Source organism: Rhagoletis pomonella, unplaced genomic scaffold, assembly GCF_013731165.1.
Source record: "Rhagoletis pomonella isolate Grant_MI unplaced genomic scaffold, Rhpom_1.0 Rhpom_scaffold_02187, whole genome shotgun sequence".
NCBI lineage: Eukaryota > Metazoa > Arthropoda > Insecta > Diptera > Tephritidae > Rhagoletis > Rhagoletis pomonella.
Window position 1 is genome coordinate 17,066 of NW_023460741.1, and position 15,651 is coordinate 32,716.

Sequence of the window (15,651 nt, forward strand, 5' to 3'; positions counted from 1 at the left end):
TCGCCGCATGGCATTGCGATTTAAAGATGCACCGCGCCGACGCGCACGCTTATGCGTTTTGAATTTGATGGTACGAGTATATCAAGTATTTAACACGAATAGTATGTTATCATTACCAGAACTTCTGGCGCGACAACGCTTTCGACAAATAAACGCGCCACATTTATCAATAATTTACGCGCGCACATTCATGACTAAGGAGATCGCCGCGCGCTGCGTTAGTTGCTATGTTCCTACAGCGGCGCATAATTTTTCATACTCTGTTGCTGGCGGTAAATTAGCTGCGCGTACCTACATACATAAATATGTACACCGCGCCACTTGATACCTGCGGCGTTCATTGCAGCGCGGATGTCCTATTGCCGTTGCTATTTATTTCTAACCATTAACGCCATTGGTGTTCCTTATGCGGTGCTGAGCTATTGCAAATACTAATTTTTAAATACTCGCACTTATTTTATAGTTTACGTTGGCGCGCATGCTTTGCGCTTAAGTCGCTGACTTAGTTTGTTTCAACGTTTCATTGGGCATAACTCTCTGTAGTGCCCATTTGTTATTAGCTTTGCTATTGTTGTAAACGCTTTTGCTTTTATTTTTCGGTGTATATTTTAAACATGTTTTTTTTTTGGTTTTACTTTTATCTCTCACCTCTTTCTTTATATTATCCTCTAATTCGCGCCTGGCATTGTAGATTTGCGCTTTACAGCCGCACTGAAGCGTCATCGTCGTGGCGTCGCTAGTTTGGTCTCCAAGTCTCAGGTTTTTTCGCCTTCTTCTTTTACTTGTATGTAGTTTTGCTGTTTTTTTTTGCTAATTTTTTTATTTTACTTTTCGGGGGTAGTAGGTAGCATTTATGTACTTATGTATTTAAGTATTTGTTGTACATGCATATTGTAAATCACTAAAACAAGTTTGCTGGCCCTAGCATTGTTGCGTGGCGCGTCGCCGAATGTTATGCGCTGTTGCGATAGCCGGCCGTTGCGGGGGGCAGGTGATTTGTGTTGTGCCGCGTTAAAACCTTTAGTGTGTAAGCATAATTTTGGTATAAATTGGTCAGTCGGTTTGTGGAACAGCATCAGTTCCAACGGTCTCTTCGTACAGCTAAGTAGTCTCATCCTTAGAAACCACACATAGATCATCAGAGCAAAATGGTGGGTGAACGGAAAAATTAAGAAGCAACGGTTTTTTGGTATCAGTGTTCCAGAAACTTAGATGTTTTCAAGTGTGCTGGGCAAAGTGAATCTATTTTTGAAATGCAACTTTGAAGCAATCTGTCTAAAACAACTTTTGGAGTGAATTTGAGTTTTAAAATCGAAAAAAAAGTTTTAACAATATAAATAAACGATATTCAAATGCACTGATTTTTTCGAAAAAAAATCGGTACACATATCTTAAAAAAATACTCGGTGTATATTATGTAAAACAAAAAAAAAAAAAACAAAAACAAATTGGTCTGGTGAATTTGTACCGGGGAAGTGCACAATTAAAAAATTTCCTTAATTAGGAAAATAATAAAAAAGTAATATTGTATATTTTTTAGAATGACATTTTTTTAAACGACGAAAAATTAAAATAAATATTTAAAACAAATTTAATTAGAATTTCAATTTAGATTTTTTTGCTTTTAATAAATTTTTCTGCATTGCAAAAATGCAAATAGTACTGGCTTCTTCAATACCTGCTTTGAAAAATAAAAAACATGTAGTTTTCCGATAGAGGTTTTAAACAACCAGTTTCAAGAAAGCAGTTTATTTATTTTTTTTTAAATTAAATATGAAAACTTACCGGCAGATAGTTTCGAAAAAATTAGGTTTTTCGAAAAAAAAATTATGGATAACAAATTAAACAACTATTCAATTAACACTCAACTATTTTTTTTTTTAATTTTTATAATTTTATAAAAACGTTTGTAATTTAAAATTTCTTCTATATTCTAATAATTTCACTTTGAATAAAAGATTTGTAAACAAACATTTTTTACAAAAAATTAATGCCGGTATCACCAGCAATTTAAGTAAGAAATGATTTTTTCCCTTCTTTCAGTTTTCATACTAAATTCAAATCGTTTTTCACCTAAATTGCTTCCGTGCAACTTTTTTTGATTTGAATAATTTTTTCAGTATTTAAAAAAATCATTTCATTAATTCTTTCCCTTTTTGCTGTTTTCCAAAGAAAGAAATAACTTTTTTAAGATTTTTTTATATCAATAATTTGTTCAAGATTTCAAAAAATCAATCGAAAATCTATAGTCTCTTCCATTTTTTCTGTTTGTAATTTCCTAAGTAAGAAATAACAGAATACCTAATAATTTTAAAGGAAATTTAAAATTTTCAAACAAATATATTCTAATTAAGTCAAATTTTTTCAACTTTAATTAGATTTTTTGCACATAAAAAAACTCTATCGAATATCTGTACTCACTTCTCCATATTTTTTTTTTTTGTTTTCCTAAGTAAGAAATAAATAACTTTACCTAAAAAATGAAAATTTCAAGCACAAATTTTCTAAATTAAGTTAAAAATTAAAATAGTTAATGTTTGAGGGTTTTTTTTCAATGCTAAATATTTTTCTAAGTTTTATAAAATTTGCTGTCCTAATGTTACGTGATTTATTTTTCCACTTTGCTTATTCCAAGTCTCAGCGGTAAATAATTCCTTTTAGGAACCTTTACTCCAAAAAGCCAACAATACTTTTTTTATTTTGTTATTTTAGTTTTGCAAATTTAGAGTTCTAAAAGAAAAATCTAATTAAACCAAACTTGAAAAAATAATAATTAATTTTATAATAAAACATGAAAGCCAATTAAACAGTTTACTCACTTTTACCACCTTTTCAAAATAATTTATAACAACTTTTTTGTAATTAGTTGGACATCTTTTTAAAAGTTTTACTGAAAAGGTTTAAGAATATATTTATTTTCGCCATTTATAAAAATGCAATAAAGATTAATTTTTTTCAAAACCAACAATCTTCTAAAAGTGAACACATAATATGTATAATATTATGTACATACTTATATGAACATAGTTATTTTTCGTCACTCATCTCAATTGAAATCTCTCTCTTTCGTTGCAGAAACTCTTCATTGCCGCCACTCTTGCCTTGATCGCCGTCGCTTCGGCTGATGTTAGCCACTTGTCGAGGTCATACCTGCCACCTGCCCCAGCTCCAGCTCCACAATACTTGCCACCCTCCAGCAACTATGGTGCACCATCTTACTCCTCAGGTGGCATCGGCGGCGGTTCATACTCGTCGGGTGGATCCCTTGGTGGCTCATACTCGTCGGGTGGTTCCCTCGGTGGGTCATACTCCTCAGGCGGTTCCCTAGGTAACTCATACTCGTCGGGTGGTTCGCTCGGTAGTGGATACTCGTCGGGTGGTGCCCTTGGTGGCTCATACTCTTCAGGTGGATCCCTGGGTAACTCATACTCTTCAGGCGGTTCCCTTGGTGGCTCGTACTCTTCAGGTGGGTCGCTAGGTGGCTCATACTCATCCGGAGGTGCTGGTGGTTCATACTCATCGGGTGGTGGTTCCTCATATTCTGCCCCATCAAATGAATACTTGCCACCTGTGCAAAGCTACTCACCACCAGCTCCAGTCTACTCTGCTCCCGCACCCGCTCCAGTCTACTCGGCTCCATCATACTCCTCAGGTGGTAGTGGTATCAGTTACTCCAGCGGCGGTGATGGTGGTTCTTACTCTAGCGGTGGCTCATACTCAAGCGGTGGCTCTTCTGGATACTCTGGTCCATCTAACACGTACTTGGCTCCAGCGGCGCCCAGCTACTCAGTGGGAGGTCCTTCATACTCGTCGGGTGGTTCCTCTTACTCATCGGGTGGTTCATCGTACTCTGGCGGCGATGTTGGTACCCAGTATGCTTCGAACGGTGGATACATCTACAAAAAGAAGTAAATCGATTGGAACTGTGATTAGTTAAACTGTGTTTGTGCTGTTTATGAGGTCCTTAGCAGAAACAGTGTTTACCGTTAAATTGCTGAAGGTACTTCATACTTACAAGTTAAAAACAACCATCTCATTACATGTTGTAAATAATTCTCTTGTTTTATTAAATATATTTTTGTTTAAAAAAGTTTATTTTAATGTGTTGATTAATTTGAAAACTATGTTCTAAAGTGATAATTTTAAATGGAGCACTTATTTATGAGGCAGTGATGATGTACTTCTCGGCATCAATACAGTAAATATGCCAGAAAGAAATAGATAATTTCCATTTTTAGTCCCATTTTATCTCTATACAGGCTGAACTAATTGGGGCGCTACGTAGTCTCAACGACCAAAGGGAATGTGTCAACTTGAAGGGGAAACGGCAGCTTAGTACACTGAGGGGTATAAAAAAGACTGGACCTACGCGTACAGTGTATTGCCCGATAAGTGACTTTCTACTTCGCTTTCAGGACAAAAGTAACATTGCAATATTCTAAACCATTAATAGAAGAAGAGCATGATTCCCGTCTCGGAATTAGAGGAGAGGGCCGAACAAAGCAACTCACACAAGTGGATGCCGTATTTTTCCGTAAGGTTAAAACAATCGGCTGCGGCAATTAACAACTGGATCACAGAGCCTAAAAAGCGCTCACCTTTTGCATCTGATGGAAAGACAACATGACCCCACTGCATACGAACCTTTCCGTAGGGCTATAGCTGCCGTATGGACTGTCGGCACCTTCGTCGCGCTAATAAAGGACATCATTGAACGCAATAAAAAACATGGGAGCCAGCCCATAAAGTTATATCCGGCAGAGTTGGAGATGAATTGTGAAGAAAAAGAACATCATTGTTAGCGATCAGTACCGCTCGTAGTACGGGTATTTCGCTATCCCCTGCAAAGTCTGGCTGGAAAATAGTAGCTTTATGGAGCGTAAGATGGTACTGCATTGATCTGGCTTATAGAAGAGACGAGTTCAAATCCGTATACGTATGTATACTGACTATTCGGTTGGAACGGCATAGATTCTAATCAGCGCCTACGCTTCGTGCGCTCGAGTTTCGAAGTCGCACTTCCTTGGCGGCTGGAACGGCATAGGTTACAGTCCGCGTCTTCGCTTTAATTGGTCAATTTCAAACCATACTGTCTTGGCGGTTAGAACGACCTTGGTTACAATTCGCACCGCTCTTGCTCTTCGGGTGCCACTCGAAGGGAATCAGGCCTAAGTTGCATAAACCACGTGCCTCTACTGAATACTATTCAATCTTGGCTATTTAGAATGAGAAGGTTGGATGTTTTAGTTCCCATCACACACAAAGTAGTCGCAAATCAGATTTCTCTCGATAAAAAGTACCAAAGAGTAATTCTCAAGATGAGCAAGAGACGCCAAAGTATGGGCGGCATTTTGCAAAACAAGTTTTTGTCAAAACGTTGAGTCTATTACGATACGATTAACAGCTCTACATTCAGAGCCATAATCAGTTATACATCTGTAATATGGTGGAGCAGACACTCAGTTATTAGTGTGGGAAATCTGCTTGCCAAATAGAAGACGTGCGCCTTCTCAATGACGCCTGGTACTGATTACTGATGGTTTTAGACCTACTGAAGAGGCACTACAATATTAACCTACCTGAGTCTAACTTCATCCCATCACTGAATCTTCATTAATGAAAACGATACTGAGGTGGGATCTTATGCCTATATTGAAGATGATGGAGAATATGCCTTGTCTACTTAAATTTTCCGAAAAGAAATCCATACGTCTATGAAACGTATGACGATTTTCCGGCCTAAATTTTACGATAACAGCAATTTTATGCAATTTTTTTCGCAAATATGCATTCTTTAAATACTTATGTATCACTTGCACTTAGAAATTAATCTAAATTAAAAAGGAAAAAACACCGATTTCATTCGTTATTGCGCGAAAATTAAAAAAAGCATACGTCTCGCAGATGTACGTTATCAAAGCAGGGTTAAGACAGAATGAATAAACTTTTTTTTTTTATCTGAACTAGCAAAACCCCAACTGCTTTACCGTCAAAAACGAAATGTGTCAGCGCGATCTTAAGCCAATGTCTTGAGTGTAAACTCAACCGCCAGCACTAAGGAAAATGGAGTAATTGCTGATAACGCTGATGGCATTCAAGTTATGAGCATGCGATTAGATATATGAACATGTAGTACAAGAATTTTTTCATATGAGTGGTTGCAAACTCTTATGTCGACTGTCTCACCGTTTGATGACCTTGAATCGAAGCAATTAAAAATATCGTGTGAATGAAGAATTAAAAATATGTGCCGACTAGGGATGCATACGTAGAAAAAAATATAGTATGCAAAAATACTTCAGTTATAAATAAATACAAATCTTTATTTTATTGTTTCTACCTGCTAGGGCTGGCTATTGGCTGTCATAAAAATATATTTCAGTAATTCGCAAGGAAAATTTGTATTCTGAAATAAAAATATAAAATTAAATATTTTTTTTTAAATAAAGGTCATAGTGAGTTTATGAATAGCGCCACAAATAAAAAATGTCAATATATTTTTAAAAATAAAAAAATTCACAGAAAGAGGTTTTTCTATTGAAATGGCGAGATGAGAGGAATAAAGCGACAATAATAAAAAATGAACTTTTGATGTACATTAATTTAAACTTTGATTACGATAAAACATACTTTCATCATCATGAAAAAACATGAAAAGCGTTTTTACTTTCTCTTTTAAATAAAATACTATATATATTTGAAATGTACTTTATTTTTTTAGTTTTTTATAAATATTATAAATATCTACGAAAATGTTGGCAACCCTAGTGCAGACAAATTTACGAGTATAAAAAAGAAGAAAAAACGAAAACCGTAAACCGTAATTGATATTTATGTATGAATGTTCTAGTCTCATTTTTTAATAGTTGGTAGATATTTAATAGAGCTGCAAAACTATAGATGGTTGAACCATTCGATATTGTCGATAGTTTTCGGCTTCACCATTCGATAATATCGATATCGACCGGTAACCCCACGTCTCCTCCTTCTACAGATTCTGTTAAAAAAGCTGTGTTAAGACAGAAATGACGGGTGAAGACCGCAAATTACCACTGTTAAACCATATGTGTCTTGCAGAACTTCTTACCATCGCTGTCTTAACATCAGCTGTCATTTCGTAGTATGACAACTCAGTTTTCATTTTACCGCGCCATCTACATTGGCTGTTGACGATGTTATTTTGAAAGTGATATGTTAAGACTGCAAGTTGCCCACATGAGAAAACGGGACCAAGTTAAAAAAGAAAATTGACAGATGCTAAGAATTATTTAGTAGAAGGTGGAGACGTGCTCGGGCAACACGCTTTGTGCTCTCGTTCAACTGTGTAAATTGAGTTAGCGGTTCACAGGTGATAACAACAATTGCATACAAAAAAATCGCCGCGTGTAAATGAAACGAGCAACACCAAAAGGGAATATGAAAAATTGCGTAGACAAAAGTTTCCGTGTATAAACACAGACATACGATCGTACAAATATTTCCGATAGTATCGCGATAGTGACTACCATCCATAGATAGCGGTGACAAATTGAAGCTATCGATAGTGACATCGATAGTTTTGCAGCTCTAGTAGATAATGTCAAAAGTGTATGCAAATACACATGTGCCACCGTCGCGTTGGCTGTCAATGAGCCAAGCAGGTTGGTAAAAAAAAAGGCCAGCCGAACACTTTCGGGGTTTGCCAGCATTGCATTGCTTTGTTTAATTAATTCACTTTGAGTGTTTAAAGACTTGCTGCAAAAGCAAAATGATTTGCCGATGTTGCCAGCTTAGCTTTCGGAGGCTTGATCCAGTCTTTCATTTTATTTCCAGCACTCGAAATTTCGGACCATTATGGCCATATTTACTGACATATTTACTGAGAAAAAAAATTCTTCCATTTTGAAAAATTTCCAAATGGAAAATGTTTTATTTCAATTTTAAAAGGTGTAGGTGGGAATTTGAAATTTTTCATGTAAATAACATGTAAAAAAATTTGTTTTAATTAAAAATGTTATAACTATTGAACTTTTTTTCTGGGCATATTCTTATAGGGCATTAAATTTTCTAAAAAATTACCCTGAAGTTTATTGTTTTATAGACGATTAAGAGTATCTTGAAATACAATTCTAAATGGGAGAATTTTCTTTGGGTTAGTTATTTTGGATCACCCTAATACATATGTGTACAAGGGTAGGCGCTTAAGTGCTACTAATTAAAAATGCTATAGTTTTCTAAATTTTGTTGAGTTTTTATTTATGTACAAACATCAGATCATCATAAAAACCTATCAAATTTTAATAAAACGGTATTACTGTTAGATTAAGCCGCCTTTCGCGAGAATAATAGCATCGAGTCTATCCGCGAATGCTTCACAGGCTGCACGAGTGTGGTCTCGTGATATTTTGCCCCAGTGACGGCGAAGAGCAATCTTCAAGGCGTTGAATTTCTTACATTTTTCTAGTTGATGCTTTGGCCTCGATAATGGACCATGTGGAAATATCCGTTGGGTTTAAGTCCGCTGAATATGGTGGCCATTGTTGCGAAGAAATGAAGCTGGGAATTATTTTTTCCACTAAAAGATGTTGGATTTCGCGAATTTTGTGCGATGGTCTGATAATAAAAGGGTTTTCGCGCCAAAGACAATAAACCACAGTTTCAAATCTTTTCACGGTAGATTTGTTGATTTACTTTAACGCCACGTTCAAAGCAAAATTCCAAGAGGAGGCCTTTCGATCATTTCTCGTTCCCTTTTGGTTTTATAAGATTCGCTTTGCTTGTTTAAGTGGTAGTAGCTTCCTTAGAAAGAGCTTGCAGGTAACGATCGGCATTCCTAAGTCCTTCCAGGGCTACGAAAGTGGAACGGATGCGCCGTCTCTTGAAAGTTCGTCCGCCTTGTCTTTGCCTGGTATGTTCCAGTACGCCGGCCCCCATACTAAGGGAAAATCAAATTTCTTAGCCTTATCGTTTAGAGATCTGGGCAGTACTTGGATATGCAACGTGTACAAAATGCATTTAAATTGTTTTTAACGTACCATTTGCAATGTAAAATATTGCAGCACATAAAAAATTAAGGTTTTTCCCTTTTTTAGCTTAATTTTTAGTAGCCTATAGCTTTTTCTGGTTTTATAAGCTCACATATGTATGTAGCTTTTTTATTTAAAATCTTCCGGCAACACTGATGAGTGCAACGGTGAGACGTTGTATGTAAATGATGTTATTCGCCTGATAAAGTTGACACCGATTTGTTGCTATTAGCGCTTGTCACCATTATCAAATGTTTGCTTCACTTTTTTTTTATTCTGTTTTTTCTGCTAACACAGCACAGGGGCAAACACTCTCTTTTGGGGGCACATTTTGACTTTAGGTAATTTAAATTTATTTCTAATAATTTTGCAAGAGATTTTATGATTGTTTTTTATCACATCTGTTTTCGCACCTTATTCGTTATACTTTATATGTGTGTACATATGTATGTTACTATGTTTTTAAATCCATCTGATATTCATACTTATATTTTTATGTACATATACATATGTACGGTGACCATTCGTACCGATTTTGGCGGGAGAGTACCAATTTTGAAAAAATTGCCTCGCTGAATATTTTTTTAAAACTCGGTATGTATAAGTGTCCCGATTTTTTAGTGTTTTATTTATAAATTTAGTAAGAGTCTTCCTGTACTCTGGCCCAAAAATCACTTTCGCTATCACAAAGCCAGCATCCTTATTTTCTGTGATCTTTGGTTATGTTTTATTCTGTCAAACTGGTACTCTCGCTATATTGCAGTCTGCCGTTCTTGTCTAAATTTGTTTAAAGTTTTTATATGTAATTCACATAGCTTTTAATTTTTCTGCAAAATAACCGATTCGCGAAATTCATTTTGTATGGCAGGTGCCACGCCCTCTTTTTCAATACCTTTCACTTTCAGTCGTAAGTACGGTATTGATAAAATATGTAGCTATGGCAAATTTCAGCACGTTAACTCAAGCGGTTCCAGGGCTAAGCGATATGAGAAGTTCAGATTGTGAGGGTGGTGCCACGCCCACTTCTCCAATGCCTACCACTTTTTGACATAAGTTATTTACAATTCATGCATCTGTGCCAAGTTTCATTTCCCCAGCGTAATTGGTTTTAGAGATATATTAGTGCTCTCAAAAAAGGGCTTTCAACACTTTATTGTGGCATTTTTATATATAGATATCTATGATTCTCCCAGTATATAAGAATTTTAGGAATATCTCGGCTACAATGCCACCTATCTAGTAAGTTTTTAGTCCAAATATTTATTTTCAAAATATGAGCCAAGTAAATCCAGTTTTTAGGAATATTCCGACCCTAGCGCCACCTAGCAAGTGCATTTTTGGTCGGAATATTTCTTTTCAAGGTGCTGAGACATGTTCCAAATATGAACCAAATCGGGCCAGCCGTTTAGTGGTGTAGTGGCATTTAATGTACTCTATGAAATTGTGAAATCGTGACGTCTCAGATTTCTTTATTTTTTTGGCAACAATAGAAAAACATTTTTAAGATTTTTTTTTTCGAAAAACCTTTAAAAAAAATTTACACAACAGTACTTTTTACAAAATCGAAATCGGTTCAGCCGTTTGGTCAGGCATCGCCGTCATACGAAAGACATTTCATTCTGATATATATAGATTAGTTTTTAAGCTTTTTTTACTGAAACGATTCTAGCTTGAATTTAGTGAAATCATAAAATATAGTACTAATTTCCTCGGAAAAATCATGGATATGAAAAATATAAGCTGTAGATACAGTGGCAAAAATATAAATAGGGAAACATTTTTTTTTTAGGCTTTTCCCCTTTCGATTATTTAATGTTTATTATTTTTTATGAATGTGTAGCTCGTTATCTATCAAAGACCATGTAAGTCAAAATTTCAAACTTTGTACAAAAATTAGCGAAATTCGAAAAAAATTTCATCAACATTTTGAACTTATTAATTAAATTTCCTAGAAAAATTATGAGTACTTTGGTAAATTTTTTTGTGGAAGTTGTTACCCATTGTCTATACAAAAAAAAAAAATTCAGCATTTTTACAAAATTTAATGAGCTACAAAATTGCACACTCAAGACAATTCTAGAAAAACTGATTACAATGTTTAAAATTTTTATCAAAATTTGTTAAAATTCGTAAATTTTTATAAGTGTTCTATGTATAAAGTTCGAAACTTTGACTTACATGTTTTTTAGATAGTAGATAAATTATATTTTCACAAAAAAAATAATAAACATTTCTTAAACAAGAAATAGAGCTAAAACTTGCTAAAATGTCTTTTCACTATTTACATCCTCGCCACCATATATACCATGTATATTTTGTATATAGTACATCTTTGCGACAGTTTTTTAAGCTTTTTCTCTTTTTTTTTTTTGTTTTAAATAAAACTGTATTAAAAGATATTATGTCTTTTTATTCTAAAAATAAAATTGTATATTCGGATTCGATGCTTTAGTAATGTCCCGATTTTTGACCACCGAAATCTGGTCACCGTATGTACATATGTAGTATGTATGTGCTACTGCTCGTCGTTGATCTGACTTTACTCATGCAGACGCTGAACTTGTCGCGTAGCGCATCAATCAGAGCAGCAGCAGCATAATTTCAATATTTCAATAGTATAACAACGGTTGCCACTTTGATACAATTGTACCAAATATGGGCTTTTTTATCCCATTGGGCCTTTGAACCTTTTTTGTTTGTTTTGTGCTTTTTTTACGCAACTATCTCTATTCGTTCTTTTGGAGTTGGCGAGAGCTACCGTTTGTCAGAAATATGCAGCACTCGCTGCAGCTGTTCTGTTAATTGTTATCGCCATACTGCAGTGGAATTCTGACAATGAATTTCTGGAAAATTTTCGAGTATGCAGTTTTATAGCCCATTTAATTTTAGTAAAACAATGTGCAAGCTTCATGTCGCTAAAAATTACCTTTGAATTTTTTTGATTTTTTTTTTGTTGCGCATAATCAAAATCTCTTTTTATATGGAACAAAACGCGCAACACCCTCTGCGCTGAATGCGAACCCGAGGTTTGAAAAAAAATTTGATTCGTCGAAGTTATTTAGAGGTCATGCCAATTTCGTCTCAAGGTCAAATTCAGAAGAATGGTATTGAATTTTCAGGTTTTTCAACGAATTTTCCCCTACTTGACCTTCAAGTGACCTCGAACCTGATGTGATGGAGACTAACAGGCCTCGGATTCATATTAAGCTCGTCGAATACCATAGGGATATAGAGGTTTGGTGCAATATGAAGAAACTTTTTTTTTGTAAGCCTGTGTAATTAATAAAACAAATTTTTCATGAAAATAATTGTGAATATTTTATTACAACAAGGTGTACACTACCATTTGACACTGCCTGTGTATGTATGTATTTTTGATGGACTGCAAAAATGGTACATTTTATTTTATTTTGGGCCTTTTTACTTGGATATTGTGGTACACAAAATTCTGATGAAGTGGCAACCGTGAGTGAATTTCATAACATGCAATGCTGTTTTTTCTCACATTAGCCCATCGCAGTCGGAACTTCTAGGGTGGCCTTTGTACCACATACGATCGATTCATAATTTCTATGCTAATATTTAATAACCACATTAGCCCAGAGGCAGACTTTAGTATAATACAATATTCACTTCAGAGTAGTCACAGACTATTATCCATAAACTATAATTGGGATTACTTAGTGACATCGTATCTCATACGGGTATAACTGGGGAGACTAACTAGTCCGCCACTCATCTCTTACGGATATATGTAACGTTACAATTATAGCTATCAACTTTCAGGTGCAAACATTTCTTTTAAGTCTACTTGCAGATGAAAAAAAAATTAATGGCGAAAAACAAGCTAGTTCATAATGTGCTACATTTTTTACACAATTTGGCGAATAAATCTGATATAACTTGACGTATCTTATCCTTGAATTTCTCGGCGCAGCTAAGCTACAATGTCATATCTACAAATTACACTTCTGGGAATTTCTCGCGAAATAAAGCCAAGCCTTATCTTTGAAGCCAGAACAAAAAGCGTTAAATTCAAACCAAAAAAAGTCAGTTTCATGGCGATATCGCGCTGAGAATTGACGGTTTCGGCGACACCTTCTCTGTTTCGAAGAAGTACGGCTCGATAAAGCTGCCGTACACAGTATCTAGTTTCGGGAACAACGTTTCTCGGCGGTTACTTGCCAACTACCCCAGATTCTACACTATTCACATAGCCAAAGAAAAAATAATAATAAATACCCGAATAAGTACAGCCAACGAATATTCACGAATTTGGTAGAATAATTAGTAATTTTTAACGGGTTGTCTTTACGGCCAGGAATAAGAACCCTAGCTTTGAATTATATGGGATCCATACTCGATGCTAAGCGTAGAAGAAGACATGGAATCTTAATCCAAAAGTGGTACTCTGGATGTAGACAGCAGTTGTGCTACGGTTGCCTGGTATGGTGGACTGCCTTAAAGAACCGGTATAATCATGTAGAACTAGGGGGAGTCCAGAGGGATGCATGCATCGGGGGCAAAGAGAATTTACATTGCAGACGCTCTCAATATTATTACAAACCTATTTCCTAAAGATCTTCACTATCATCCATAAAACTGAGAGAACTGGGTATATGGAAAAAGAACGATAGGGCATATCAGTAAAATTTCTCGATTGCCATTTAAGATGAGACTGGCTACCGTTTACATACGACTGGGACCGGAAACTTGATATCTCTTTCTAGATACATCAGCTGTATACCTATGGCTCCAAACTGGAACGCGAAGTCGAGGTAGGTGTTTACTCTGGACCCCTGAGTCCAAGATGATAACTTCGTCTACCTGATTTTGCAAGTATTTTCCAGGCAGACGAATTCGCTATAACTTAAGGCTGCCGTATCTTAGGACGTAGTGGCTTACGTCAGGGCGAGCGCGTAACCATGTTCTCAGAAAGCCAGGCGGCCATTAGGGCCTTGGCGTCTTTTACAACAAGCTCGACATTAATCAAAGAGTGTAGAAGTCTCTTAAACTCAGTAAGTATTCAGTTCGATCTAGATTTAGTTTGAGTTTCTGGTCATCGCATCATATTAAGTCAAGGTATTTGGTATCAAAATGACATTCAGTTGCTATTTGGGCGTAAAAGTTGTTCCTCCACCATTCTAACCCAACCTAACCTAACGCTATGGCAAACATTTAGCTAAGGAAATGCCAGTTTATATGAGACTGATATTTTATGACCGGCAGATCTTTACTTTTTCAAAGGGAAGATGGATTAACCTTTAATTATGTACATATGCACGTAAGGAACGAAGTCTCATATACAGCGTTGGCACAGTAGACAGAGTATTCGTCTAACAGACCTGAGGTTTCTGGTTTAAATCTCAGTCAGCGACCACCGTTCGGGTAAAAGAGCGAACAATTGGTCTCTTCACAGGCAATACTCGTTCAAAAGGGGTTCGCGTGTTACTTTACGACTTATTCCGGGGTCATCCAGTGTTATTTGATTTTTTTACAAATGTACATACTTAGATACATATGCAATATGTAAAATTTCACTAACCTTTATCTCCAGTTTTCGTTATCAAAGGTTGTGGAGCAATTGAATTTTGTGCCGGCCTGGTTTGGGCCGAAGCTAAAAAGCTTCTAAAGGTTTCGTCAGTAGGTCATCTCGTGGGTACAGGTCTCTCTGCACTTTGTCCTTTGCCGGGCCCCTTGTATTGTCCACCCCAAGGTTCCGGACTTCCATGAGTATGAAATATCCAATCCAACGCATTCATTGCATTTTTATGCGTTGGAGTATGCCATGCCATTAAAAAGCTCGTACAGTTCGTCATTCCAACTTCTTTCATAAAAGTCCAGCGAAAAGGGCCATAGATCTTGCATAGAATGGATTACATGAAAGCCCTGTTTGATGAGAGATTTCCGGTTGCATACCGAGTCCAAAGTATAAATAAAATAAAAAATTTAAATAGAATTTAAAATAAAAACACGTTTTAAAACTTAAATAGAACAAAAAATAGTTTGTTTTTAAAACAATCAAATCTAAAAACTAAAAAAATAAATTAAGTTAGAAAAATATTTAAAACAGTAAAAATTAAATAATCTCTAAAAAAACTTAGGTTCTTCACACTTGCCTAGTTATCAGGTTATCTGGTTATGTGGTTATACTTATACTTTTCATGAGCATGAAATGGTATTATAATTTTGGTCCGATGTTTGTAAGTACCAGAATAAAAAAAAAGAAAAGAATAAAACGTATACTCGTATGATCAGAACGTCGAGCCGAGTCCTTTTAGCCATGTCCGTCTGTTTGTATGCAATCTCGTCTCTCAGTTTTCGAGATATCCGGATGAAATTTGGTAAGTGGGTGTATTTTTATATTGTATTAATTATTTGTCGGAACCGGAAGTATCGGACCACCATAACATATAGCTCCCATACAACTGATTGTTCAGATATGAGATTTTTCCTTATAACTCCTCCATTTATATAGCTAGGAACATGAAATTTACTTGTTTACTTACTTGTTTTTATTCAGTTTACAACAATAACATACACTACAGAATAATAATTTTTAACCAGATAACCTGATAACCAGGAAAGTGTGAACAATCCAAATGATTGATAAAATCTTAAATTTAAAGAAAGTTAATTTAAAAAA

General features: G+C 35.6%; 1 protein-coding gene across 1 annotated transcript; it reads left to right on the forward strand.

The window, feature by feature from the left end:
• Positions 1-1,066: 1,066 nt before the first annotated feature.
• On the forward strand, positions 1,067-4,024 carry LOC118753196 (loricrin-like). The gene is made up of 2 exons (XM_036488067.1): positions 1,067-1,151; positions 3,076-4,024. Exons 1-2 carry the CDS (start codon positions 1,149-1,151, stop codon positions 3,910-3,912), a joined length of 840 nt encoding a protein of 279 aa, XP_036343960.1. The 5' UTR covers positions 1,067-1,148; the 3' UTR covers positions 3,913-4,024.
• The last annotated feature ends 11,627 nt before the right edge of the window (positions 4,025-15,651 follow it).